Raw genomic sequence first — 27,991 nt, 5'->3', positions numbered from 1 at the left:
GCATTGATAAGTTGCCCATAGCTTTAAAATCCAAAATTTAAATGGGAAAAGTCCAACTAGAAGCAGAACTAACAATAAGCATTCCCTCTGAATTCTTCAATAATCAACCAATGAAATATGTGACTTCTAAGTGGATCCTACACAGCATCAGACCTCTACCCTTCCAAGTATAAAATTCTACCACATATGTGCTGCCATGAAATGTCATATACTGCCAAGTTGCTAAATGCAATAGATTAATGCTACTTCACAAAATAATAACTGGCAAGCTATGGATGTTAGTCTAATGTTCTTAACTTCCTTCTACTGGTCAAATAGTCAATTCATGATCTTATCTCATACAACCCATCTAAGGAATTTGTTAAAATGAAAGGAAGAGGCCATGTATATCTCCTAAATATCCAAGTACCAAATGGTGGAATTAGCATCATCATTCTTCTATGTGGTAGAATGAGGTAATTTGTATAAATCTAATCGTAGGCTACTGTGGTTATGATTAGATTTTCCCTTTATTTTTATTTTCAACTTAAGCTAGTGTCTTAACCTCTCCCTTACTATATTGGTAATCATCTATTTTCAGGAATACCAAATTTTGAAGATCACTCTTTACAGTTTTGATGTTCATTTTTCATTGAGGAGGTCAGTTGTCTCCTTCAATAAATGAACCATGGAATTGCATGATTTTAGCAGTGTTTTCAAAGTTCAGTTCTAAAGGCACATCACTTTTGTACATCTCACCATGACTTCCCAAGCTCATGCCAAAGAAAATGGGGAAATTAATCGATCAACTGCGTCTGGTAATAGGAAGGCCAATGAGCCGATGGTCAATAACAATCTGGAGGATAAGGGTATTGAGTGCTGCATTTTTTACTTTTACTTTAAAAAAATTCTTTGTTTTTAGTCCCTATTTGAGCTACTTATAACTTTGATTTGTTCCACAGCCAAGCGAAGAGCAGACTTGGTGGAGTGGTTAAATGGCCTGCTTCCTGATTTAAGGTTACCAGTGGAAGCTTCAGAAGAAGAAATCAGAGTGTTGTTAATTAACGGAACTGTTTTACAAAATGTTTTAATTAGGCTCAGACCTGGTTCTGTAAATGAGGTTTTTTTTTTTCATTCTCCCTTTTCCACTTGTCATGAATTGTTATTTTATTGAGTTAGAGTGTAGCTTTTTAACACCTGTATTTTCATTTTAATGTGATTTTTTTTTCATTTATTTTTAGTGGAACAGTTCTAATCATTCTTCTGAGCCTCGTCTGGAGAATGTCAAAAGGTTTTTGGCAGCTATGGATCAAATGGGGCTGCCCAAGTTCAAGGTCTTGGATCTTGAGCAGGTGTTTTTAGCTCTGTTAAACTTTTTTTCTTCTTGCTAAAGCTTCTTGGTCTTTTGAGTTTGATCAAGGTCAGGTACAGTTTCTTTAGATTAGGATAATGATATATATTGAAGGAGAAATGTCTATAAGTGCTGACTGTTAGCAGTTAGAACCAAGGTTCGAAATGTCGCCGTATCGGTGGCAGGCAACACCACCAACACAGCGACATGTCACGACATTTTGGGAGACTTTTGGAGGGGTGTCAATGAAACTTCGACCCCAGTTTCGAGGGGTATTTGGGGTCATTTTGGCCTGAATTTTATTATGTAGCCTAACTTGAGGCCAATAAACACATTGAGAGTATTATTTTGGCCTAAAACATCACCTAAACTACTGTTCCTGATCGATGCATGCCTGGGGCTATATGCGGGCGCAACTGGAAGTCTAAAAAACTCAAATAAACTAATGTAAACATGCAAAGAGAATACAAGTACACAACTAGTGAAGAGAAGTACTAAGGTCTACAATTCATATACAATTATATTAAGTATGACTCATGCTTCACATTCTATTGCCGACGGACATGGGGGGTCCTACGTCACTTTGGGCCTTAGAGCTTCTTTGCAGTTTGAGCAAAATAAGTTTAAAATGACAAAAATTGAATGAAAACTTGCTGAAGAATTGAATGAAATTCAGCTAAATATCGCGATATATTATCGAAAAATCGTCCATTAATGAAATATTGCCGATAAATCGGTGATATTTTGTCAACTTTTTGTAATCTTAAGTCGGGTGGTCATTTCATGTCGCCAAAGTCCGACATGGTGATATATTGCTGACTTTTGGTGGTATATTGCTGACATAATGTACACTAGTTAGAACACAAAAATGCAATGCTTGTTTCTAGCCTAAATATATGCATGCTAGTGATGGCATACTCACCCTAAGGCGTGTTCAAAGGTGTGCTCTGTTGTATCTTTGCATGCTAGTGATGGCATACATAACCTAAGTATCTGCCTGTATATACATTTCCAAGTATGAAAGGTACATGTCATGCATCTGTTTGATTCCGGCATCATACACCGATTAGTTTCCTTCTGAAGATGCTCGATCCTTATTCGGTAATGGGTTGCACAAAGTTCTATTCTCTATCTCATGATTGACATAATGTGCAGGGGTCTCTGGAGACAGTTGTAGAGTGCCTATTGACACTAAAGGAGCGCTTTAATTCTATTTCTGGGGGTGACGCTCTTCATAGTACGAATTCAACGGCTAGACTTGGAAACCAGCCGAGGAAGAGATGGATTAGTTCGGAGGGAGTTAATGCTTCTGTGGCGGAAGTATCACCTAGAGTACAGGATGTTCCAGTGACTGCAGAAGAGAGGCGAAAGAGTTGGACTGACTCAAAATTTCAGCGTGTGTTGCGCAGTCCTGTCATGTCAGGTATGACTATCATTGGTGTGTTACAGTTGAATGATGCTGACTTATACTCAACTCTCACTGCATCCTATCCTAAATAAATGGGTTAAGACAGCCTAGGATTTCTGAGTGAGTGATGTATAAAATATTGGTGAGTGTTGATGCCCATTATCTCATGATTTAACTTCCCATTTTGATTCAAATGAAAACTTTATACCTGCATTCTCGCAAGATTTTCATACTCTCTACCTAAATATCTATCCAAAAGGTAATTGGTGGCCTGATTGATCATTTTGTGGGAAGGACAATGGAATACTAATAGAATTGCTGTTATAATATCTTCCATGTTTATTATGTGAATTTTGAATTTGGCTATGTCTTGTTTTTGATACCCACAAACATGTATGGGTTTGCATTCAATATTCATTTTAACATCGGTGCTTGTATAGTGAAACATGTTAGAACTTAGAACATTTATATTTGTACTGTTCCAAGCTGAACTGGACACCCCCGACCCCCCCCTCCAAAAAAGAAAAAAGAAAAGTAAAAAGAAGAAGAAGAAGAAGAAGAAGAAGAAGAAGAAACTCAATGATCAATCTTATTTAGGTTGCGCAGATTTTTATCTAAAAACTTCCTTTTTCACTGTTTTTCCCTGGAAACGGATTGAGCCTTTAGGGAGCTAGAGGACATATTATTGTATATTGAGCAAGTTAGGCTTTAAACAGAATTGAATTGCTAAAAATTGTCAGTTGAGCTGACCTTATGTAGTCGGGAATCGGGATATGCTTTTGGGAATGTTTATCAGTGTAACATCTTTTTCTTTATCGAAGGCAACATGATCCACTAGAAACATTACAAAAAATGAAGTTAAGATGGTCAAACATTTAGGACTCTAATTCTGTTCCTGGTTTATCTTCTTTCTTTCATCCTTCTGAAACCGTAGCTTTCAGCTTTCTGCTTGGTTAACTCTTTTGAATTCACAATATTTTAAAACCTGGATCAGCCAGGACCGGTGTGCCCATTGGCATGTTTTCGGGTTATACTGCAGCTGACCTGAAGTTTTTCAAACCCCCATAACTGCTGAGGTATTCTTCTTTTGTTTGCCATTCAGTTAGACAGCGAGTCTATTTGATCTACTTTAGCCTGTGATAATTCTTATACTACTTTTAGAGAAAGGAGGATATTTTTATCGAGCATGCTAAAGTGCCCTTTTGTTAATGAATATGTTAATTTGTCTCTTGATTGACAATCGCATTTTTAGATCCTTACAACAAATAATATAGCTTTCCAACTAAACGGGATGGGATGGATGGTTCTTTTAAAAATAAAGTAGGGAAAATCTGAGGTCATCAAAAAGTAAAAGAAAGTAAAAGGAATGAAGAAATAAGGGTAGAAACAAATAAAATGGATAATGAAAGTAAGAGGAATAAGAATAGCCTCAGTATAGGAACATTTCAGCTACATGGTGTCAACAAAGTGGATCCTTGCCTTCCACTAGGGTCTATGGATCCTTGCCTTCCACTAGGCTCTATCTGAGGTCATAGTTGGCACAAAACCCAAATTGAGCATGTTCAATTGGTATTGGATTACTCATCCTAAACAGGGTGTCCTCAAGCCTCTGTTACACATGGCCATACTACCTCAGCTGTCATTCTCAGAGATTGTTGCTGATCAGGGGCAACTCCCCAGCTGCTCTAATATGTTCATTTCTACTTTATCATTCACTAGTTGTGCCCCACATCCATCTTAACATCCTTTTTCCTGCAATACATAGCTTCACTATGTGACATTTTTTAACTGCTCAACATTACATCATAATTGGTCGGAAAACAGCCCTGCAGAGCTTCCCTTTAAGCTTTGAAGGAATACGTCTGTCATATAGTACTGTCACATAGTACTTTGATGCCTCTCTTCACTTCATCCATCCCACTTTAGTTAGAGTTGATAACATAAATATTTTTAATCTCATGATTAGGAAACAAAAATTTTATTTAGTAGAAACAAAATATTGATGAAAGGTAATTACAACTAAGATCAAGTGTAACTTGTTACTTGTTAGTTGCTGACCCAAAAACAAGGATACTTGTTAATTAGCTTCTGTTAATGACATTAATGGAACATGCATAGATGTTGACATGTTCTCAGTGCTGATGGTATCAGGCCAATTACCTTGATTCTGTGGTTGAATTTTGTTGACTCAACTTCGACCTATTCAGGGACTCTGTGTAAACTGATTTAGATGTTGATTCATTGTTCATAATAGTATGACACCTAAATATTACTTTTGATCATCAGAGATGCTACATAGATTTGATTTTATCAACTAAAATAGGTTCGAAATTCAGTTATTATTACTTAAAAGTTGATTTGATTCTCTTGCTTTTCTCGTACAGAGCCATTTAACTGCATTGATACTCCATGTTGGAATAAGTTCCATGAGATTTTTCGACTAAAACAAGGATGTTATGCTGATATTTCTGCTGTTAAGATATCTGAAATGATGAAATCTAACAGTTTTGTTGTAAATTCTGTTTGAAGAATTGATTTATATCTCTTACTTTTCCATGTAGAGCCATCGGCTGCATTGATACACCATGTTGGACATAAGTTCCATGAGGTTTTTCAACTAAAACAAGGAGGTTATGCTGATATTCCTGCTGCTAAGATATCTGAAATGATGAAATCTAACAGTTTCGATGTAAATACTTGATCTTCTTATTGGACCTAATGTCTGGCATACCTTAGTTTCTGTATGGACGCTGCAACCTGATCTTGTTTTTCCTGCAGAATGCTCCAACTCAATCACTTCTAAGTGTTGTAAACGGGATCCTAGATGAAAGCATTGAAAGAAAGAATGGGGAAATACCTCATGTATGACGGTGACCAACTAGCGGATTTTGTTTCAAGTTTGGGTTGATGGTTTTATATTTTTATCCAATTAGATGAGTTTCTTGTAGCTTTTTAAACAGTCCTTCTATTCCCTTTTCCTCAGCGTGTGGCATGTCTATTGAGAAAAGTCGTACAAGAGATTGAGCGACGTATTTCTACACAAGCAGAGCACTTAAGAACTGTAATATGCTTTAGAAATTAATTTCTCTAACAAAGCTTTTTAATTTTCACTTCTAATTTATTTATTACTGCATATCTGCAGCAAAATAATCTCTTCAAGTCTCGTGAAGAAAAATATCAATCAAGACTTAGAGTACTTGAGACTCTTGCAACTGGGACTAATGAGGAGAGCCAGGTACTCAAAGAATTATACTGAGTCTTTCAGTTGATAAGGTTATGTTGAAGTAGACAAAGGTCCAATTCTGTTCATTCACTTGACTCGAAATTGCACCTCTTCTTGCAGGCTGCCATGAACAAGTTCCAGCAGATGAAGGTCTAATTCTAACAGTTGCTTCCTTCGTTTTTCCTGCTCTAATTTTATTTTATTTATTTATTTTGCTGATGACAAACTCAAAATAGAAAATCCACTGTCTGCTGACAGTGAATCAATTTCATTTGATGCTTTACATTCCTTGTTTAAGTATTTCAGATATTTTTCTACCTTGCTGACTCAACTGGCACTTCTGAAATCTGCATCCTAATTGTTTGTCTTCTGTCACCACCTCTCCAGAAGTAACCTTACACCTGTCCCTTGTCCTTTTAGCTCCTTGAACTGAATTACATCACTACTTACTGTTCATTCAACAACATGTGTTGCATTTGTCCATGCCACATCAACGGGCTCTTTCTTCATTTATCAACTACCTATAATCTGTTCATTCGTCTTATAGCTTTTGGATTACCCTCCATCCGTACTCCATCTCAACTTGATGTAGTACCATTATTTTAGCTGGACCAACACGACCTAATCTGGAATCCCAGACTGAGAAATACCAAAACTACTGGATTTTGGTCCATCAGCAGTAAATAGGAATTGAATTCTTTTTGGGGGCCATTATTGTACTTTTCTCTCTGGGAACAGATAATAACATAGGAGCCTATTTTCCCAGCTTGAGTTGAGTTCTATTTCTCTAAGGATGAGATTAGGAGCTTTCCAAAATCTCACCCCCCCCCCCCCCAAGGCATCTTTTTTATTTACATACATGTAACACTTTAGCAGAGTTTAATATAAACATTAAGGTTTGAAACTTTTCTTCCATGTGTATTTGTTGTTTCCTGGAGTGGTCAACTGATGTTTCCTCTCTCTCATTCCTCCTGGTTCCAACTCAGCGTGAACCCCTTTGTTCCAGGTGTGTTCTTCCAGGTTTTCCTTTTTTCCTCTTCATTGCTTTCTCATTTCTTCTTCTTCCTGTTTCTTTCTTTGTTTTAGTTCTTAATAACCCCTCTCCGCATACTTTATTCTGGATGGTAGAGACAGCTCAGCTGTGTTGGGGTTGAGCTTCCCTATTTCTAGTTCTTTCTCGTTAAACCTGGCCTAAGGCTGACTCATCCTGTAAAGTTTTTTTTTTTTTTGGATGATTAAATAATTAATTACCAAAGTGGAAAAAAAAAATACAAGAGTACAAGGGACAAAGCTCAGCAAAGGGAGAAAGAGGCCTCATCTAACAAGCAACTCTAAGAGGCATTGAGCCTAGCAACTACCTAACCTAATGTAAGTTTTTTTTTTTTTTTGCTCAAACAACAAGCAAATACAACAAAGCTCAAGTGCCTACACTGAGCATGAATCTCAAGCACGACATTGAGAACAACGAAACCAAACTCAAAGAAAAGCAAATACCCTATTTTTTTGATTTTTTCTTGTTCTTCATCTTCCTAGAGGAACTGAGGTCATCCTGTAAAGTTGATGCCATAAGCTTGTGAGTTTCAGTCTGCTTTGGTGTCCTACCAGCAGATTCAGTAGGAGAGATTATCCCCATCTTAATACTTTTGTTTGTGATTGTAGTTGAAATCAAAAGGTTAGGGAATTATGAGCCTTATCCTGCAGCTTTATGTGATTCCCATGCAAGAGGAGAGTGTGGATGCATTTTCTCACTTTGGTTTTCTCGCATACTCTTTTAGATTTTTAGGTCAAAGAGAAGTTCTTTTCTTATTCCTTTTCTTTTGCTGTTGTTGTTAACACGGGTTTCCAGGCCTGTGGCCCAACTATTCCCTTGGGTCCATATTGATTCTGTAGTTACTTGGGTCAGGTTATATCGGGGTTAAGTGAGAACCATTCAAACTTCACCGGATGTAATGAAAAGCACTGAACACCCCTATGTGAGTGGCTCTAAGGGTGTGGGGAGCATAGTTGTCACTGCGACGAGGCGATGCAAGGCGGTTTAGGCTAATTGAGGCAATGAGTCGACGAGGCGCCCTCCGAGGCGCTTTTGAGGCGGTTGAGGCGGTTGAGGCGTTTTAAGTGAAATTTTTAGTGTACATCTCATTCACTCTAAATCTATCATATCTTATATAATAAAAAAACTAATATCAGATTACCTCAAGTCATCCAACATACTACAAACCACACATAATAGGTCCTAAATAAAAAGTCGCAAGAAAAAAGGAAGAGAAGAAGTTGCTTGTCACTGACCACTGCTTGCCGGAGTGTCGCTGCGGGAATGGAAGAGAAGAAGAGAGGAAGAGAGAAAGAGATTAGGGATTAGAGTGAGAGTGAGAGTGTGAGACTTGAGTCAAGAACTTAATCTCTTTCAATTTTGTTTGTTTTTATTTTTATTTTAACATTTGATCACATGTAGCGTCATTATACATATGCATATAGGTTCTAACAATAAATACTTTACAATCGGAATCTAATAAGTATTTCAATATATGCCTTCGATTAGGCATCTTTCTCGTGATTTAAAAAAGAAAGAAAAAAAAGCGGACGCCTTATTGCCTAAAAATAAGGCGACGCCAATTTGAGGCGCTCCAAAGGAGCCCAGACGCTGAGGCGACGATTAAGCGACGCCTAGGCGACGCCTTGACAACTATGGTGGGGAGTCAAACTCAGGACCTCACACTTCCTTCAGTGTTGGTCCTTTGCCAACTTGACTATCCCTTGGGGTTAGTTGTTATTATAGTTCAGGTTAGATACGTTGGTAATTTTCAAAGGACCTACTTTATTTACTCCCATTTCATTTTAAATTTCAGAAATGCACTTTAGTTCAATATATATTTTTCTTCAGTAGAGTCCTGGAATTTTTTCTCTCTTTACTCATTGGTCCTGAAATCCAAAACATCTACCAAATTGCCACTGCTTTATGTTTGGACTTCCATCACTTGCATAGTTCAATAGCGACTCAACATCAGGGTTTTGGAAACTAGGGTTGCATTACTACTTCTCATCTGAAATGCACTAATGTAATTTGTACATTGTTTTTTAAATTCTTTACTGGGATAAGTTCAAAACCAGATAAAATAAGTAAAAAACGCATGAGAGGTGATATAGGAGAGTGGGCAAGGGTTAGAACCTGCCAATAGGTAGCATAGTGTCCAAAGTAACTGAGAATCCTGCCCATCCCAATCTCTGGCCAACTCCTAGTTGATGATCCACTCAATGCTGTCTGTCTCATGAGGCATTGACAGTACCTTCACCTCATTATGTCCAAAGATTTTGGAATTGCCATTGCAAGTCTGAGTACATGTGGATGGCATGTCTAGTCTGAGCAAAAGTGAACTGTTATTTAAAAATTTTACTTGGATTCTGAAATCTGGTTTCAGTCTTATCAAATGTAATGACATGAGATTCTATTGCTCACGTTGAGTAGTTAGCGTGAGTTTTTGTTGGGTTCAGTCTGTTCTATGAATGCAAGTGAACAATAATACATGGAAGAAAGTTTTCTGGTTGGCCCAAGCAGGAACGAATCCCTTGCCCGTAGGCCTTTCTGCTGCAAGTTATATGGGGCTAAAATTTGTTGGATACGTAGACCTCATGGCCCTCTACTTGTTTGTCAGGTTTCAGCCCGAGTAGATTGGCCACGTGGCATAATGAAGCATGGGAAAAAATTCTAGACTCCTAAGAGGGTACACAGATTAATGAAGAGATGCAGGATATACATGGAAGTTTTTGCTGGTATGCAAGGGTAAATAATTGAATTTGGGTCTAAATTTTGAGTTATGGCCAATCCTGTAATAAGCAAACAATCTAAATTGCCTCTCCATCCCCCCATTTGGCTTGGATAGGTGTGCGAACCAGGACACCAGAGTATATGTATAATACGATTCTTATGTTGTCTTTCTGTTTTTGTAACTTTTGTCATCTTGTATATGGATTTGCATTTATTTGTGCAGGTGGAGAAGACCAAAGTAGAGGAGAAGAAGAAACTGGAGGACCAGGATATGGTTGAACTGATGAAAGAGAAAGACCATATTGATCTTGAGATTTCAAAACTTAAGGAGGAACTGGGATTAGCAAGACAGCAATATGAACAACGCTATCGGGACTTGGAAATACAAGCCAATAGAACCAAGCTTGGGTTAGAGGAGAGAATAAAGGAACTTGAGGATCTCTTAGAAGGTTCTAGGAAGAAAATTGGAGAACTTGAATCATTTTCTGATTCAAAATCTCAAAGCTGGAATACAAAAGAACACAACTATCAGAATTTTGTAGATTTTCACTTTAAATCTTTGCAGGTTTGCTCATTGACATCTTTGCTCAACTTTTTACTTATTTGTTAATAATCTAAGGACGGGGTTCCCCACATAGATTTTTTTCTTCCTGGTTTGTTTGTTTGTTTGTTTGTTTGGGGGGTGGAGTTGGGGAGAATCTCCCTCGAGCCCAATTGAGGGCCATGACAGATGGTTTTGTCAATATGGGGCCCACATGAGAGAGTATCAGTGTAGGGCTCACATGAGTGTGGGTGAAGCACCCTCATGGTCAAGGATGTGAAAGGGGGAGCTTAGCAATGCATCCACACTATAGATGTGAGAATATATTACCCTTTTGTATATTTTTAACTTGCTTCTTTCATAGTTAATTTGACAAACTTGCTGTTTATCCAGGAGTTGAGGTTCAATTCTCAATCAATCAAGAAAGTGGTGCAAAATACACACACAATCTTTTCAGAAGAGTTTAGTCAGTTGGGTAGGACTCAATACTTCAGAGAGTCATTTAGCCCATGGAGGAATTTAACTCGAATTTCTAATGTTAATTTGTGATCACCATTCTCAGGGGTAAGGCTTAAAGGGTTAGCAGAGGTGGCAGAAAATTATCATATTGTTCTTGCAGACAATCGAAAGCTGTATAATGAGGTTCAAGACTTGAAAGGTATGACGATTAGCAAATCACCCCTGTATCTTTAAATTTTAGATGTTTCTACTCATCTGCTTAATGTTGGTATTCTTGGACAGGCAACATTAGAGTGTACTGTCGGACAAGGCCACTTCTTCCTGGACAAAATGAAAAACAAACTATCATAGATTTTATTGGTGAGAATGGTGAGTTGATCATTGTAAATCCCCTCAAACAAGGAAAAGACACTCGCCGCTCATTCAAGTTTAACAAGGTCTTTGGTCCAACAGCAACTCAAGGTTTCATCCTTATCCTGCTAAATCTTAGGAAACTCTTCATTCACTTTTTCTGTTACAAACCTGTAGATAGAGAAGACTATATGTGTTTATATTGATTACATTGAACTATTAAATTTTCTCATGCAACCACCATACTACGACTTGGAAATAAGGTAATATTGAGACAGGTGAATATAAGAGTTTTCAGAATAGCGGTTTAGACTTTTGGCACTTCAAAGGTTTCTTTTTAACCTTTACATTTTCTAGATTGCAAAATGTGCTTAAAGGCATACCCAATCAGGACTCTGGCTTCCACTCTTCCATCTGATGCCAAACCTTTAATCCCATAGCTTGATCTTAGCTCAGATTTTGTGTGTTTGGAGAGTTCATCGTTAAGCTAACTGTTGTGGTAATTTTTCGCTGGGATTTGGGATGAATCACAGAAATTGTTTAGATGCTCTAAGATCTTTTAAATGTGTGAAGACTATCTTGTATATTTAAGTTCGCAATTATCTTACTGTACAGAGATTGACTCTTTAGTTCCTTTCCAAGAGTAGATTTTTCTTGAATCGATAAAAGTAAATCAACATCTTAAGAAGCCTGAGGGATTTGTTTGTTTCTTGTTATATATGTTCCACATTTTAACCGATGTGATCCTTTTGGTCCTACTCTTGTACTTAGCCTTGTTCAATGTTGACAGAGCAGGTATTTCTAGACACCCAACCACTGATACGCTCTATCCTTGATGGATACAATGTTTGTATCTTTGCATATGGTCAAACTGGTTCTGGCAAGACTTATACAATGGTACGCATGCATTAATATCTTTATTCTGGAATTTTGATAGTTGTGGTTCCCTTTGTGAAGGTAGTGATGATAGATATGCTGTTTAGCTGGCTGAAGGGCATATATTTTTTGTTGGTTTCACAATTAATTCATCTAAATTTTATTGTTTCAGATTGGGCCAGATGGAGCATCTAAAGAGCATTGGGGGGTCAATTATCGAGCTTTAAATGATCTCTTCCATATCTGTGAGAATAGGAGAAACTCCTTTACATATGAAGTTGGTGTTCAAATGGTTGAAATATATAACGAACAAGTGCGTGATTTACTTGCAAGTGACAACTCACAGAAAAAATATCCTTTGCTTATTTATTTTAGTTTTGGTCATTGAAGAAGTATACTCACCGTGGCTATGTGGGGATGGATATAATATATAATTTTCTTTAGGATGGATTTTCAACTCCTGTCTGACCGAATAATCTTCTTTTAAAATGGTAACGAATATCTTGTCTCCGGCTGTACTTTTTTGTTTTTGTTAGGAGTCAAGTTTATACTTATGTTGTAGTACATGTTGGTTCTTACTTGGTCATTAATGAGTCTTCCAACATTTACTTGTTTGATTGTCTTTGAAACTGAAGGAGTTTCTCTCTTTCTCTCTCTCTCTCTCTCTCTCTCTTGCTTGTTTCCCTTGATTTGCACACACTTGGGATTATGGCTACGATTCAGTCAAATGGACTTGCCATCCCTGATGCAACCCTGCAGCCTGTCAACTCAACGGAAAATGTCCTAGACATAATGCGAATTGGACTAATGAATCGGGCTGTAAGTGCCACTGCTATGAATGAAAGAAGCAGCCGATCTCACAGGTCTTGATTTTTTTTTGGATCTAATTTCTTGTTTTCAATTCAGTTGTTTTTGAGGGTTGAATTTATCATTTCAATTTATATGTGCAGTGTTGTCACTGTCCATGTTCGTGGGACAGATTTGGCAACTGGTGCTACTTTACGTGGCAATCTTCATTTAGTAGACCTTGCTGGAAGTGAAAGAGTAGATCGCTCTGAGGTAACAGGAGAAAGGCTTCGTGAAGCACAGCATATTAACAAATCATTATCTGCCCTTGGAGATGTCATATTTGCCTTAGCTCAAAAGAGCCCTCATGTACCATACAGAAATAGCAAACTTACTCAAGTCCTGCAAAGCTCTTTGGGTAATTATTATTATTTTTCTTCTACTTTTGAGTGTCACGGTATCTTTCTGACTGCTAAGATGGAAGTTCTAGCCTGTAGTTTTTCCCTCTCAATTTCATATTCCTTTTCCTTACCCACACTACAGGTGGTCAGGCAAAGACCCTCATGTTCGTACAGCTTAATCCAGATGGAGACTCATTTACTGAGTCTTTAAGTACCTTGAAGTTTGCTGAGAGAGTCTCAGGAGTTGAGCTAGGTGCTGCACGAAGTAGCAAGGAGGGCAAGGATGTAAGGGAATTGATGGAGCAGGTCAATTTCTCTTTTTCTCCATTTCTCCATGCATATTTCGTTGTCAAGGCAAAAAAATTGTGGAATAGTACTCATCAGAAACACAAAGATAAATTGGATATCCATGTTTTTGCATAGTGTTAAAATCTTTTACAGGAACACAATAAATTACTATGGTAATGGTCCAAGATTTCTAACTTCATTTATGGCTAGCTCCTTTGTAGATCAATAAATTTGAATAAGAACATATTGAAAAGTATTAGGTAACATATTTAATAAACTTGAGGTAATATGTAAGTGTTATTAATAAATAGAGTTTTTTACATGTCGCCCACTATAATGGGGGTGAAACTCTAGGTTCCCCACTATCGTGGCCTAAATTACATGTCCACCCCTTGCAAAATTACAAGTTACTTGCAGTTAGGTTTTTAACCTAGATTCTATTAAGTGAGATGTAAAATGACCATAATGCCCTTTGGGTTGTAAAATGACCCCCCATTTAATACCGTTCCATACCCAATCCTTAGGTGGGTCTCCCTTCACCCATCTTCTACCTGCACCTCACTGAAAACTTCCCACCTTTGTCGGAAACCACCAAACCCCTGCTAGAAATCTCTCTGCCCACTAGAAATTTTTCTCTCTCTCTCTTTGCCATTTTCTTAAGAAACCCTAGTTTTCCTTAGGGTTTGGTGAACTGAGATTCATTGCCGAACTAGAGAGAAACCCAATAAGAATAGCTCTTTAAACAATCAAATAGAAGAATTGAAACATCAAAATACCTCTTTAATCAATCAAACAGAAGAATCGGCTGATTTCTGGCAAGTTACATTCTTTTTCCTCCATTTCTACAATCAGAGGAGCCCGTCACCCTCTCTTCTCTTTCTAGAAATCCTGCTTTTGCTTAGAGAAGTTAATGCTGTTCAAGTACTCGAATTTGTTGTCTCTCTGAATTGAAAAGGGCATTTGTTACTCTAGGAATACATTAGTCTTTTCATCAGTGTCTCGTTCACCTCTTTGATTTCACATTTTCATTTCTCTGGAGATTGTCTCAAATTTTTTTTTTGGATCAATAAATAATTATATTAAAAGAAACAAGAGAAACAAGGAACAAGGTCTTCAAGAAGGAGACCAAAACGAAGAACTAAGACCCCAGGAGACAACAATAAGCCTGTTCCTTGGGGTATCATTAATTGGGGGATGGGGAACAACTAACAATCTAAATGAAACATCAAAATAGATAGCATTCCAAATCCTATCTATAGAGTGGAATTTGGAAGTCCATCTCTGAAGGTTGCTCTCCCACCAAAGGTGATGAATGGATGCACAATAGACTAGCTTACCGATCCAATCACAAATAAAAGTATCTGAAAAGATTCTCAGAATTCAAGACCAATCACAGGTAAATCCGAAAGAACGCCTCGAACGGGGCCAAATGGAAGCGAGGGCTTTTCTCCCGAAGATCTGAAGAAAGGGCAAGAAAAGAATAGGTGCTCTAGGTCCTCCAAACCATTCCAATAGAGGATGCAATTGGGTTTGTAGGGATGTAGCGGCTAATAAGGAAGGATTGGGTAGGAAGGGCATGGTTAAGGGCCCTTCAAAGGGTAAGGAAATGACGAGGAATGAAGCCTTTGGGGGTCAAGGGGGTTTAGGGTTATGGGCTCTGAGGATATTCCAGGCTGAGGATGTGGAGAAGGTTTTGGTGGGGGAGGGAAGCCAAATGCGAATGTCACTAGTGGAGCAAGAGAGAGAGGGGAGAGTTTCCCAAACCTGTGTGAGAATGGGGAGAGGTGCAGGATTCCAGGATCCGTTTGTGATGAAAGCGGACAAGGGGGTGGATTTGGTGACGCGGGAGTTGTACACAGCACGGGGGCCAAAGTGGTTAAAGAGAATGCCCATTGGATGCCATAGGTCAAGCCAAAAGGAAGTGGAAGACTCACAAGAGATAGTGGTGGAAATTGCTGAGATGGCGTGGGGCGCAACAAGAGAATTTTGCTCCAAACCCATAAGGGGTTGGAGGGCATGGGGAAGTCCAGAACCCCGAGGGAATCAGACTGGAGATGATAAGAATAAACCCATTTAACCCAGATGGAATCATGTTTTGAAGCAATTTTCCAGATGAGCTTGAGAAGACAGGCTAGGTTAACATCTATGATCCGGCGGATTCCCAGACCTCATTCAAAAGTAGGGCGGCAAGGGCACTCTTGTTTGGTGAGTTGTTTCACTTTCCAATAATGAATTAATCCTTGTGGATGCCATCTGCAAAAGTTCAGCAGCAAATCTTCATGGCTTTAAGGTTTCAATCTTAAATGTTGGAAACAGATTCCTCAGATCAAGTGTTGGATTATAATGTTAAAATTGCTTCATCCTAGTCCATTAGAGCAACAAAATCAAACACAAAACTTAGAAAATTCGTATCTAATGGGATATGCAAGGGGGAAATCAGATTACTCAGTAGTGGTGATTTGATAATTAGGTTCGATTCTGCCAGCATTTAACCTCAACTTGATTTCAGAAGAGGGAGCTTTTTCCTCATTGCAACCTTCGATTTCCCCCCATTAATATCTCAAATTAACACTAAAATAAGCAACAAAAGAGAAGAAAAAAAAGAGAAAAAGAGCCAATCTATCAAGATAAAGAAAGGTGCTGACAAACTTTAAATGATAGGAAAATAAGAGAAAATGAAGAATCAAGAGAGAAGATCACTCAGTTCAGCGGGGTAGTTGACACGCAAAATACCTCAAAAGGGAGGAAACCTGCATTCCGATCGCTGGAATCATAGAAGAAGGGAAAAAAAAGAAGTAAAAACCCAGAGAGAGAGATTTTCGGCAGGGGTTTGGTGGTTCCGGTGAAGGTGGGCAGTTTCTAGCAAGGTGTAGGTACAAGATGTGTGAAGGGATTCGGGAGGGTATTAAATGGGAGTAATTAGGCCATTTTACTACCCAAAGGGCATCACGGTCATTTTACATCTCACTGAACAGAATCTAGGTTAAAACCTAACTGTGGGTAACTTGTAATTTTGCAAGTGAAGTGTAATTTAAGCCACTGTAGTGGGGGCCCAGAGTTTCACCCTCATTATAGTGATTGACATGTAAAAAACTCTAATAAATAATAAGTGCTAGACAACAAATGCAATTATTCATTATAATTTACAGTGCATTCAAATTATCCAATTCCATTTAATTTTACATTGTTTTGAAGTTCATATTGTCTGAAGAGAATACCCAAAGAAACTCCCTTTTTGTACGCATTTTCTTCTGTTTTCCAATAATATATAATGAATCAAATCTTTTTAACAATTGAATGTTAATAAATCATAAAAGACTATCTAATGAAAACTTGTTGAGATAACTTTACTCTCTCTTTTCCTGGTTTTTTCTTTAATCTCGGAACCATAGATCCATGCAAAAGCACATATCAAAGGGTATTAGATTTAAATCAAGGAATTGACTACTTCACTAAAATTTCACTAATTTGTCAATCTAATAAGAAAATTAAAAATAGATGCATAGCTTTATGCTTTTTTCAAGAATAAATACATAGATGTTTCATTCTTTCATGTAAGTCACTTTTTCAGTTCACATGTGATCCTAAGTGAAAAATGATAATAATAAAAAAAGCCAGAAAATTAAGAATCAAGCCAAAGAAAAAAGTCAAAATCTTTTATTAACATAATCCAACTCTTGTCTTTGTGTTCAATCTCCACTTTGGTGAGCTCCAATACAAATTTGTCTTTGTATAATCAAATCTTAGCTTGTCTTTGGGTGCAGATGGGATTGACTCAGGTTTTGACAAATAGATAAATAAGTGAAATAGAACTAGGTTGAATGTTCCCTCTAAAGGATTGGGATCTTTGGGTTTGGCAGCGTATGCATTGAGTTTATTAGTCTGGGAATAGTGAGACTTGATCTATTTGGCCAACCCCATTTAGTTGAAGGAACGTATGTATATCTGCATTGTGTTTGGTTTGTTATTCCGTCTACATATACCTGAAACAAAGCATACATCCAGGTGCTTTATGTTCACCTTTCCGGTGTACCTGTGGTAAAAGAATATACAGCATTTGTTTCATGCAGTCCTGCATGTTTAGATCTTCGAGTTGCTTCAATCAACTTCACTCATGAAGGATATCCAGGAAGAAAGGAGTCATCATGAATCATTTACCATTATTTTGTTGACTTTCAGGTTTCATCACTTAAGGATACAATTGCAAAGAAAGATGAGGAGATAGAGCGGTTGCAACTGCTTAAAGATGTCAGAACCAACAATGGTGAGAAGCAGGGCACCGGCTCAAATAGGCTTGGGGCTTCCTCTCCAATCAGACGGCCCCTCAGTGTGGTTGCTGCACAACGAAGTCGGAGGCTGTCAGGTGGAAAAGGTTTGGGACTTGAGAAAGCATCATCTGATCAAGACAACTGCTCTGATCACAGTGATAAGCATTCTGAATGTGGTTCTCAGCAGTCTTTGGATGATTTTAGGCACGATAAGGAGTTTTTCCGTCAGTCAAAGCTTTCTGGGGTGGATGGTGGACAGAATTTTTCTTCAGATGCCGACCCATTAGGGTTTGGAGATGCAAACTTTGAGGAGAGTATAAGTGATATATCTGATGGTGGCCTGTCCATGGGAACTGAAACTGATGGTTCAATATCAAGTGTAGTTGAGTTCAGTCTTTTCCCAGAAGGTGCAAAACCAGCTGAGGGCACAGAGAAGTGAGTACACTTTTCTTTTTTCCCCTTTTTTGGCTTCCTAGATTTCTGTCTCAAGGGTTTGGTTGTTTACTGGGAAACTATTTTGCAGACAGATAAAATGCTGACCACCCTCTCACTAATACTTTCATAAGGTACTGAAGAAAAGCACTGTTACCATTCATTATTTCTTTGATGCAAGTAATGGATTGGCAATGGTCAGCTTTAGCTGCCCATCTGATGAGATCAAGACACTGAATTATGTTTCTTGCCTATCTGAATAGGCTGTATTCTGTCTATGTTAGGAAATGCTTTTTACCACTTCATAAACACCTTTTTTCTGTTTCCTTAGCATTCTGCCATATCAGATGTTTTTCTTTTCCCCTCTATTTAACACATGCAAGTTCATATCATTTTTATTTTGAAAATGTGATCATTTCAATCTTGTCAAGAGAGAGGGATACCCTGTGCATGAGGTTCCTTTTAATCTAGCTGCCTTCCTTTTGTTCTCTTTCTTTATATTTTAGTGTAGCACACAAAACCCAACACCAATTTGGGTTTGGGTGTAGGGTTGGTTCATTGAGTATCCCTTTCCTATTCTTTTTCTTCAAGTCATTTTTTTGGTATCAAGTTACAGAATTAGGGTGTTCTCTCTAAGATATTAATTTTACTTCTCTAAATTCAAAATAAATGCAAGAAAAACTAATAACGTAAGGCTAAAGGATGTGGATGAATCCCACCCCTTATGTGTTGGAATTGTTAACCACTGTTTGATTTTGCTTGACCACATCAGTGGTGGGATTCGTTCTATTCTGCAATCAACATAGCACGGACGTCCTGCTACCAGTGACCCAGTAAATAAGGACGAGTGCTAAAACTAAAATCTATTGAATCTTTTAGAAGAATAGGGAGATTTGCAGTATGATATATCAAAAGGACAAATTATAGAAGAACAGAAGGGTAGAAGAGAAGGAACACTAAATATCAAGTAATATTCTTTTGTAGAACAAAGCGAGGGATAAAAGGTGATATTAAAGTGTGTTAAACCATGGTTGTGTGCATGACATTGGAGTGGGGACTGGTCAATTGGAAACAGATGGCTATGTTGACTGGTCAATTGGAAACAGATGGCTATGTTTCTTCCTAAATAAGATGCATTTGCCCCTGGTTTTTCTCAAAAATAGTCTTTTGACAATTTTGCCTTTAGTCTTATTGATGTGAACACAGATTGACCCCCCCCCCGGCTGAAACCTAAACTGGCCCCAAGGCCCAACCAAACAAGGGGGCCGAACCCTAGTACAGGGGTATTTTGGGCATTTTAGGACCTATTTCACCGCTGGAATCTAATTCCAGAATTCTAGCTTTATTAGTAGAGTCCTAGTCCATTTTAAATTTCTCATTTGAGTTTTGATTGAGTTGGTGTCATTTTTTTTTTTTTTGGGTTTCATTAGTTAAGTTGTAGTTAAGATAAGATTCTTTTATAGCAAAGTTCTTGTGTTTTCTTGGAATTTGTCTTTATTAGTGTATGTGATTCACTTGGGTAAGGATATCCTAATCTAATATGGATTTCCAATTAGTTTAGAATATTCTTGTAATGGCTCTAAATAGCCTCATTGCTTATTGTAATTCTTAAGTTTGGATGAATAAAAATTATTGATATTGCAGCCAATCAACAATTGCTTTCATCTCTAGGGAAGCATTCTAGACAACATCCTTCTTTGTGTGGAGATTGTGCGAGGCTTTGATCGAGGCTTCCACTCCCCTGCTGCCCTCCTAAAGGTGGATCTCCACAAAGCTTTCAACTCTCTTTGTTGAGACTTCATTAATGAGGTTCTTTCATCAATGTGCTTTCCCCCCTCGTTTGTCCATTGGATTGAAGTCTATATCTCCTACCCCTGCTTCTTGATCGTCACCAATGGCTCTCCTTTGGGTTTCTTTCCTTCCTATGTTGGTATTCGTGAAGGTTGTCCTCTCTCCCCCTTCTTCTCTTTTGCATTCGAGGTCCTCTCCTGCATCTTGGAATCTAATATTGACCAACATCTCTTCTCCTCCATTCCCAAGTGCAAGGCCCTCAATCTCACCCATCGCGCTTTTGTGGATGATGTCATGATCGTCTCCAAAGCATCCCACTCTTCTTTATCCTCTATCCTCTTCGCCCTCTCGCTCTTTGAATCCCTCTCCAGGCTCGGATTCAATTCAGAAAAATCTACCCTGTTTCTCTTTGGAGTCTCAAACTCCATTTGGGCCTCCCTCTTGCAGCTCATGAGGTTCTCCTTTGGTTCCTTCCCTATGACCTACTTGGGCCTCCCCCTCATTCCTGGAAGGCTCACCGCCCACCATTGTGCCCCGATGTTTGGACCGTATTTGCAAAAAACTTCAGCCCTGGAAAGGAAAGCTCCTCTCCTTCACTAGTCAAGTTATGCTCATCCGTTAGGTCCTTTAATCATCTTATAACTACTGGTGTGGCATTTTCTCTATTCCAAAGTCCATCCATACAATGGAAGCCCTCTTTTGCTCTTTTCTTTGGAAGGGACAAGAAGTCTCCCGCTTTATCCTCCATATAAGTTGGCCTGATATTTGTCGTTCTAAAGCTGAGGGCGGTCTGAGTATCCACTACATCCCGGATGTCAATATGGCTTGCTTTCTCAAACTCATCTAGAAGATTGCTTCAAAGCATGACAACATTTGGGTTACCTAGGTTTACTCTTATCTCATCAAGTCTGACTCCTTTTGGACTGCTCCCATCCCCTCCAACCCTTCCTGGATCTAGACGAAGCTCCTCCCCCTGAGACCGGTTGCTCTCTCTGCTATCTCCTCCTACATCTCCTCTGGTTCTTCTATCTCCTTTTGGCTAAATTCGTGGCATCCGATGGGTATTCTCTACACCCTCCTTGGTCCCTGTACTGTGTACGAGTCACATATCCCTAAGTTCACCCGCTTTCCACCTTCATTAGTAATTGCTCTAGGTCCCCTTTGCCCTATCTATGTCTCACACAAATGTGGACTTCCCTTCCCCCTCTCCTTAACCCTCATGTGACCTCATTATTTGGCTTCCTTTCCCCTCCAAAACCTTCTCCTCCTCGGCCTTAAACCTTACTTGCTCCCTCCTTCCATTGGTTCTTTGGTCTTCCCTAGTTTGGTTCAAAGGTTATATACGGTGTCACTCCCTTACCCTTTGGAGAGCTCTCAACTTAGGACTCCCCACTCAGTTCTTTTTTATTAGCCTCCACATCCTCGTTACGCCCAACTGCATCCTTTATTGGAATGATTCAGAGGACCTTGACCACCTCTTCTTCACTTGCCCCTTTTCCCGCTCACTTGGGGGAAAGCCCTCCCCTCCATTTGGCCCCGTTCCAGACGCCCCTTTGGTTTTGCTCGAGAGTGGCCTTGGATTCTGAGAGCCTTCCTTGGCTCCTTCATTTGTGATCGGGTTAATAAGTTAGTTTTTGGTGCTACTATCCACCATCTAGGGTGGGAGTGGAACCTTGGGAGATGGGCACTGAAATCTAAGTCCTTGGACATGATTTGGAAAGCTATCTGTTTTGATGTTTCTGGTATACTTCAACATATCTCCCAAACCCCCAAGTTTTGGATAACCCAAGGATAGGCTCATTGTTGTTACCTGGGTTTAAGTTCCTCCCTCCAGCCCCCCTCTTGATGGCTGGTTGTCACCCCCCTCTCCCCCGTCTCTTGTACATTCTCTTGGTTTCCCCCCTTCTTGGGGTTGTTTAATGATATTTTATTTACTCATCCCCCCCCCCCCCCCAAAAAAAAAAAAAAGTGCAGCAGGGTCCTATTTGGGAAGGAAGGACCCTGCAGTTGTTTAGCTTTCTCAATTCTCTCCCTCTTTCCTGCAATCCAACAAACAAGTCCAGCAACTTTACAGCAGCCAATCAAGAATTCCAGCAAGCATCCTTCAAGAATTTTCTGCAAACCAGTGCATAAATCCCCTCTCCAACCCCAACCCCTGCCCCACTTCTTCTCTTCTTCCCCTACCCTGCAACATCAACCCCCTAATGTTTCAGAATGAAGAAATACCAAGAAACCCTCCGCAGCCCCATTGCAGCCTCTCCCCTCCTTCCCCGTTCTTGCACAACACAGGAACCAGCCCATTCATCGCAGCCACTTGGTACCCCCTGTGAACCTTCCGAAAGCCCTCCCCCACTCCTGCGATCACTGTAGCACTTCGCCTCCCTCAAACCCAGCGGCACCCCTCCCACCCGTCTTTGACTTGTGGCAACCAGAACAGAGCAGAAAAAGAGAAAAAAGAAAGAAAAAAAGAAGGAAAGAAGAAAGAAACAAGAGAAAGAATCGCAAGATTTGCCCCACCTGTTTCTTCCAATCGCAAGTCTCACCTTCCCTCCCTTTGCTGCAAGATCCCTTATTCCACCCTTTCCTTATCCAAGATCCTCCCCTTCCCTTCCTTGCCTAAGTTAATAGTACCCTATTACATCCCAATAAGATACCCTATGACAACCCACATCCTTCCATCTAACTACAAATTATTTAACTAAACTATTTCCTTCCCATTCCCCTTTTGGGTATCCCAAACCCTTCCCCTACCCAGTTGCTGACTCCCTTCCCTTCCCAAATAATTTTGATTGAACCCTAATTTTCCCTTTTCCAAATTATCCCATCCCATATAATTTTGTTAAACCTATACCCTACCCATAATCTCCACAGTTGGGATCCATCCTTATTCAACAATATTACCCTTCTCACCTAGATCTGATAATTGTTTTGCTGGTTCAAAAGAAGATTATCCTAGGCGAATCCTTAATTCTTGGGAAATTATTCTAGAAACGTTAACCCTAGAATCAGGTTCACATCACATATTGAGATCGGCTTGTGGCTTGAAACTCAAACCATGTTTTAAACTATTGTCTCTCAAGGAACTGGTGGAAAATGATATTTGAGGATTGTATCTCTAGTTTGGGAACAGTCAGAGCCCTGAATGGGAAGTTATGAGAAAAACAAGAAAGAAAATAAAAAGAAAAGAAGATCCATAACTAATTCCAAATGATCATCCGAAGGGTAATAGAGACGAAGGGTAATAGAGAGTAAGGAATAATGGGAAAAAGTAGAAGTTAGGGAAGAAGAGAGGAACCTTAGGAAAATACCATATGAAAGTATGAAACAAAACAAGAAAGAACAATCTTCAACAACAGATCACTATGAGATTGGCAAACAGCGCAGAATTGTTCAAATTATGTTACTTCGGAAACCACGAAATTAATTCTTACGCACTTGCATTGCATATATTTATAGAGCTTACTGCTCCTTCAACTTATATTCTTAGGCTTGACCAAGCTTTGGAACTTTCTAATGTGGTTCTGATTCAACTGTAAAAAAAGTACCAAGAGATCAATAACACTGAAAAAGGTAGTGGCATGTTTTCAGCTGTAGTACCTTAAACCACTACTCTATGAGATGCAAAGCTCTCCATACCAAATTTATAATCCAATAAGATTATGTACACCATGTCTTCTTCCTAGTCTCCGTTGCACTCCCCTCCTCCTCCCCCCTCCCCTAACCTCACCTCTGACCAACCTCAAGCACCTGCAAAACCTTGGAATACCCTCTTCACTACAATCCCCCCCCCCCAATTGAAAACCTAAACCTTTCCTTCGTTCCCCCTACTACAAACAACCATACTCCTCTTGCTCATTGCCCTGCCACCGCCACAGCCCCAGGTATCTCCCGTTGGAAATCTACCATTATTGGCCAATTTCTTGGCCCTGTTCCCTCTATCAACATCCTAAAATCCTCTCTTGCCAAACAATGGAAAGCTTCCGGTCTCATGGATACGTACCTGTTAGATTTTTGGAATTTTCCTATTCAATTTCTCCTCCTAGGATTGTCAAGATCGTGCTTTGGATGGTTCCCCTTGGTCAGTTGGAAAATCACATTTTTTTCAAACCTTGGTCTCAATCTTCTCACCTCCGTAGGGTCGACTTGAACACCCTTCTCCTGTGGATCAACCTCCTTGGATTGCCTTTCTAATTCTGGAACTGCGACTTCCTCAGTAGAATCGGCTTTGCAATCGGTTTCCCCTTGTGCAATGACATCAAATCCCTTAAGATGGAGAGACTCTTGTATGCCAGGTTGTGCGTGGACTTCCCTGCTGCTAAACCCCTCCCTGCTTTGGTTTCGATCACTGATGACAATGGCCTCTCATATGAACAAGTTATTGTGTATGACTGGATACCTCTACGTTGCAATATATGTTCTTCTTTTGGGCACGAAGAAGTATCATGCACCTTAGCTACTCAAGCTCGAGCCATTATTGTCCCTCATCTGCCCCTGGTCACCAATACTCCTTAGAGAATAATCGATGCTTTAGAGAAAGTTATTGTGTCTTTTGAACTTCTTGCTCATTCCATCGCCATTGAAGATGCCGGCGGACCTGAAGATACTTGACCCTTTCTTGCTATAACCTACCGGCGAGTCAAAAAAGGCTCCAGAAAGATGCTGACGATGACCAGCACTGCTCCCCAGGCTGTTCAATAAAATTTGGTTACAATCCGTGCTCAACAGTATCTTGCAAACTAGGATTTCACGCAAAGCTCTGCTACCGCTGCAACTCCTCCAAGCTCCATCACCTCAAATGTATCTCCCAAGGCTCCGGAAGCTTGCTCAAGTCAATCTGATCACCTCCTGGTAAGTCCAAGCCTGAAAAAGCCACCCAATCCCTTATCTTTCACGAAAACTACAAGCCTCCTAGCTCCGCCTCTACCCTGATGACTAACACCCCTCTGCTCACGACTGCTACCTCTTCTTATCCATCGTTAAACCACTGGCCCATCAACACCGGTTTAACCCACCCTAAAACCGTTTTAACCAACTCTCCTTAAAACAAACCAAATACCATTTCAACTAAGCCCAACCACCGCCCCGACCCATCTCGCAACCCACCTTCCACTCACCACCCTAAGCCAACTCCTATTGGGCCTAAAACTCCTAAACCCCATAGGCCTTCTCTCTTGGCTCTGCCTGGTATGCTCAAAACCCACAACCACATTATCTCTAAGCCCACCACTACCTCCACCTTAAAACCCAAAAATGCCCCTCCCAAGCCCAAAGCCATAGCCACCTCTTTACACTCCAAGACCTCCCTAGCTAACCCTTAGCGTACCACCGCCCCCATTTCAACCTCCATTCAACCCACCTCCACCTCTTCTCTCCCAAACACTTTGGCCTAACAAACCATCCCACAACCTCTTCGCGCTCAGAATCTGAATCGCGAAATGGAAATGCTAGAGGCGGCTTGGAATTTTTTTTAAATCAACTAACTTTAAATCAACTAGAATCAGATATGAACCCGACCAGCTCCTCACCCCCTTGAAAATCCTTCTATTCACTGAGCCTTCTTCTCCAAATTCCAATTCCTCTATAAACCCAGATCTCTTTGATACACCTTCTCCCCTTAACTCCCCCCTATGTGAGAGTCCCTCTTTCGATCCCTTTTCCATTAATGACATTGGTGACCCCTCTTTACCACCTGTAGCGAAGTTGATGCCCTCTCCCCTTATGACCCATATGTCTGGGTTCTTTATCTGGAATGTCAGGGGCCTCAATTCCCTAGCAAAGCAAGCTGAGGTTAAAAATACACTCAAGACTTCAAAAGTCACCCTTTGTGCCCTTCTCGAAACCCATATCCAAATAGAGAATGCCCACGGATTGCCCAGTGCCCCTTCTTGGTCTTTTATCTCGAATCATCCTGTTTCCCCCAATTGTCATATATGGATTCTTTGGGATCCCTCGCGATTCCAAATCTCTCTCCTTAGATCCTCTCCCCAACTCATGCATCTCGGCTTCTTCCCAATAATTCTCCTCCTTTCCTTCTCTCTATCATCCATGGTTTCAATCGTGCCACTTAGCGCACCCTCCCTTGGGAAGACATCCGCTCTATCTCCTCCTCTGATTCGGATCTCCCTTGGGGTATTGGTGGGGAATTTAACGTCATCCAGTTTTCCCATGAGCATGTTGGAGGCTCCTCTCCGGATCTTGCCGCTATTGGAGAATTCAATGTCTGTTTAGATGATGCCGGTATCTCTAATCTCTGTTGGTCTAGCCATCCCCTTAGTTGGCATAATTGTCGATTTGGAGATGCCAGAATTGCCTCAAAGCTTGACTGATTCCTCTCGAATACCCCTTGGCTCTTATCCTTCCCTGCCTCCAATGCCATTTTCTCCAACTCCAATCTCTCTGATCATTCCCCTTGCTTTGTTCACCTTTATCCCCCAGTCTCGTTTGGCCCCAAGTCTTTCAAATTTTTTGATATGTGGACTTCGAAGTCTTCCTTCATCCCTACAGTTAAGGAAGCTTAGCCGAAGCCTGTCCACTACTACTCTCTTCCTCTCATTGCCTTTGCTCGCAGGCTTCGCAACATCAAGGAAGCTCTCCATTCCTGGAACTCGTCCACTTTCTGCAAAATCTCCTCTAGTGTTTCCTCCTGCCTTTCAAAACTCTAGCGTGTCTAGTCTCTTCTCCAAAATGATCCCTCCCTTGCTGAAGACGAAAAGACCCTTTCCTCTGAGCTGTCTTCCCTCCTTGCCTCCAAAGAAAGCCTTCTTCGCCAGAAAGCTAGAATCAAATGGCTCAAGCCAACTCGACATATTTGCTAGCATCAAAGAGGAGGTAGTTTCCTTCTTTTCTAATCTCTTGGCTCTAGCTTCCCTTCCTTCCCGCACCCCTCTCCCTCCTAACCTCATCAATAAATTCATTGATCCTTCTTCCACTTCTTCTCTCTGTGCCATCCCAACCTCGGAGGAAATCATCCTTGCCATTCAATTTCATATTTCCAACTAGTCTTGATGGCTTCAGTATGGGGTTTTTCCTTGCCTCCTGGGATTTTATTGAGAATGTTGATCTTATTCAAGCTGTCCGAAGTTTCTTTTTCAACCCTTCTCAGCTATCCTCCATCAATCAAACCTTCATCTGCCTCATCCCCAAGAAGCAAGGAGCCTCCTCTCTCTCCGATTTTTGCCCTATTTCTCTCTGTAACCTCCTCTACTAATTCATCTCTAAGATCCTAGTGAATAGGCTAAAAAAGGCTTTACCCTCCCTGGTGAGCTTGAATCAATCTGTCTTCATATTGGGGCGTAGTATTGCTGACAACATCCTTCTTTGCACAGAAATTGTCCGTGGTTTTGATAGTTCTGCCCACTCCCCGGCAGCTCTTCTAAAGGTAGATCTTCACAAAGTTTTTGATTCCATTCACTGGGACTTCATTAGTGATGTCCTCTCCTCCATGGGCTTCCCTCCCCCTTTTATTCACTGGATTGAGATTTGTATCTCTTCACCCTACTTCTTCATCATCACCAATGGCTTTCTTACAGGCTTCTTCTCTTCCCGTGTTGGCATCCGCCAAGGCTGCCCCCTCTCTACCTCTTTTCCCTAGCTCTAAAGGTCCTCTCCCGCATTCTCCAATCCAAAAGTGACCAACTTCTCATCTTTCCATTCCCAAATGCAAATCCATCAACCTCACCCATCTTTCTTTTGCTGATGATCTTATGTCAACCCAAGCTGCATCCTTTGTTGGAATGGTTCGGAGGATTTTGATCACCTTTTCTTTTCTTGCCCTTTTTTTCAGATCTATCTGGGAAAAAGCCCTATCCTATATTTGGCCTTGTTCGAGGCGATCTTTTGACTTTACTAATGAGTGGTCTTGGATTTTGAGAAACTTCCCTAGTTCTTCTATTTGGATCGGGTTAGTAAGCTCATGTTTTGTGCCTCTGTCCATCATCTTTGGTGGGAACATAATCTTCGGAGATCGACTTCCAAATCTCACTCGAAAGATATGGTTTTGGAATATCATCTATTTTGATGTTTCTTCTAGACTTGTAGCTACTCCCCATCCCCTAATTGATGATACCCCAAGGAA

At 40.1% G+C, this 27,991-nt stretch overlaps 1 protein-coding gene and 2 non-coding genes across 3 annotated transcripts in view; 1 reads left to right on the top strand and 2 right to left on the bottom strand.

Moving 5' to 3' along the window:
* Nucleotides 1-27,991, top strand: part of LOC149020698 (kinesin-like protein KIN-14C) — a 38,212-nt gene that overhangs the window by 2,760 nt on the left and 7,461 nt on the right. The window contains exons 3-21 of the mRNA XM_089148913.1: nt 581-848; nt 942-1,099; nt 1,221-1,331; nt 2,486-2,753; nt 5,300-5,427; nt 5,517-5,600; nt 5,722-5,799; nt 5,881-5,973; nt 6,082-6,111; nt 9,948-10,289; nt 10,659-10,740; nt 10,828-10,923; nt 11,007-11,186; nt 11,866-11,972; nt 12,124-12,302; nt 12,650-12,814; nt 12,902-13,155; nt 13,281-13,444; nt 17,606-18,129. Coding sequence (XP_089005039.1) covers nt 740-848; nt 942-1,099; nt 1,221-1,331; nt 2,486-2,753; nt 5,300-5,427; nt 5,517-5,600; nt 5,722-5,799; nt 5,881-5,973; nt 6,082-6,111; nt 9,948-10,289; nt 10,659-10,740; nt 10,828-10,923; nt 11,007-11,186; nt 11,866-11,972; nt 12,124-12,302; nt 12,650-12,814; nt 12,902-13,155; nt 13,281-13,444; nt 17,606-18,129 — 3,152 coding nt within the window. The 5' untranslated portion in view covers nt 581-739. The remainder of the gene's footprint in view (nt 1-580; nt 849-941; nt 1,100-1,220; nt 1,332-2,485; nt 2,754-5,299; nt 5,428-5,516; nt 5,601-5,721; nt 5,800-5,880; nt 5,974-6,081; nt 6,112-9,947; nt 10,290-10,658; nt 10,741-10,827; nt 10,924-11,006; nt 11,187-11,865; nt 11,973-12,123; nt 12,303-12,649; nt 12,815-12,901; nt 13,156-13,280; nt 13,445-17,605; nt 18,130-27,991) is intronic.
* On the bottom strand, nt 15,733-15,796 carry LOC149020700 (small nucleolar RNA snoR31). Its single transcript, XR_016172686.1, has one exon. It is a non-coding gene; the product is annotated as a small nucleolar RNA snoR31 (small nucleolar RNA).
* On the bottom strand, nt 15,868-15,966 carry LOC149020699 (small nucleolar RNA R30/Z108). Its single transcript, XR_016172682.1, has one exon. It is a non-coding gene; the product is annotated as a small nucleolar RNA R30/Z108 (small nucleolar RNA).

This window comes from Hakea prostrata, chromosome 3 (genome assembly GCF_041222555.1).
Source record: "Hakea prostrata isolate BN-2017 chromosome 3, UWA_Hpros_2, whole genome shotgun sequence".
Classification (NCBI taxonomy): domain Eukaryota; kingdom Viridiplantae; phylum Streptophyta; class Magnoliopsida; order Proteales; family Proteaceae; genus Hakea; species Hakea prostrata.
The sequence above is the reverse complement of the archived record's forward strand: the minus strand, read 5'-3'. Positions and strand labels throughout refer to the sequence as shown.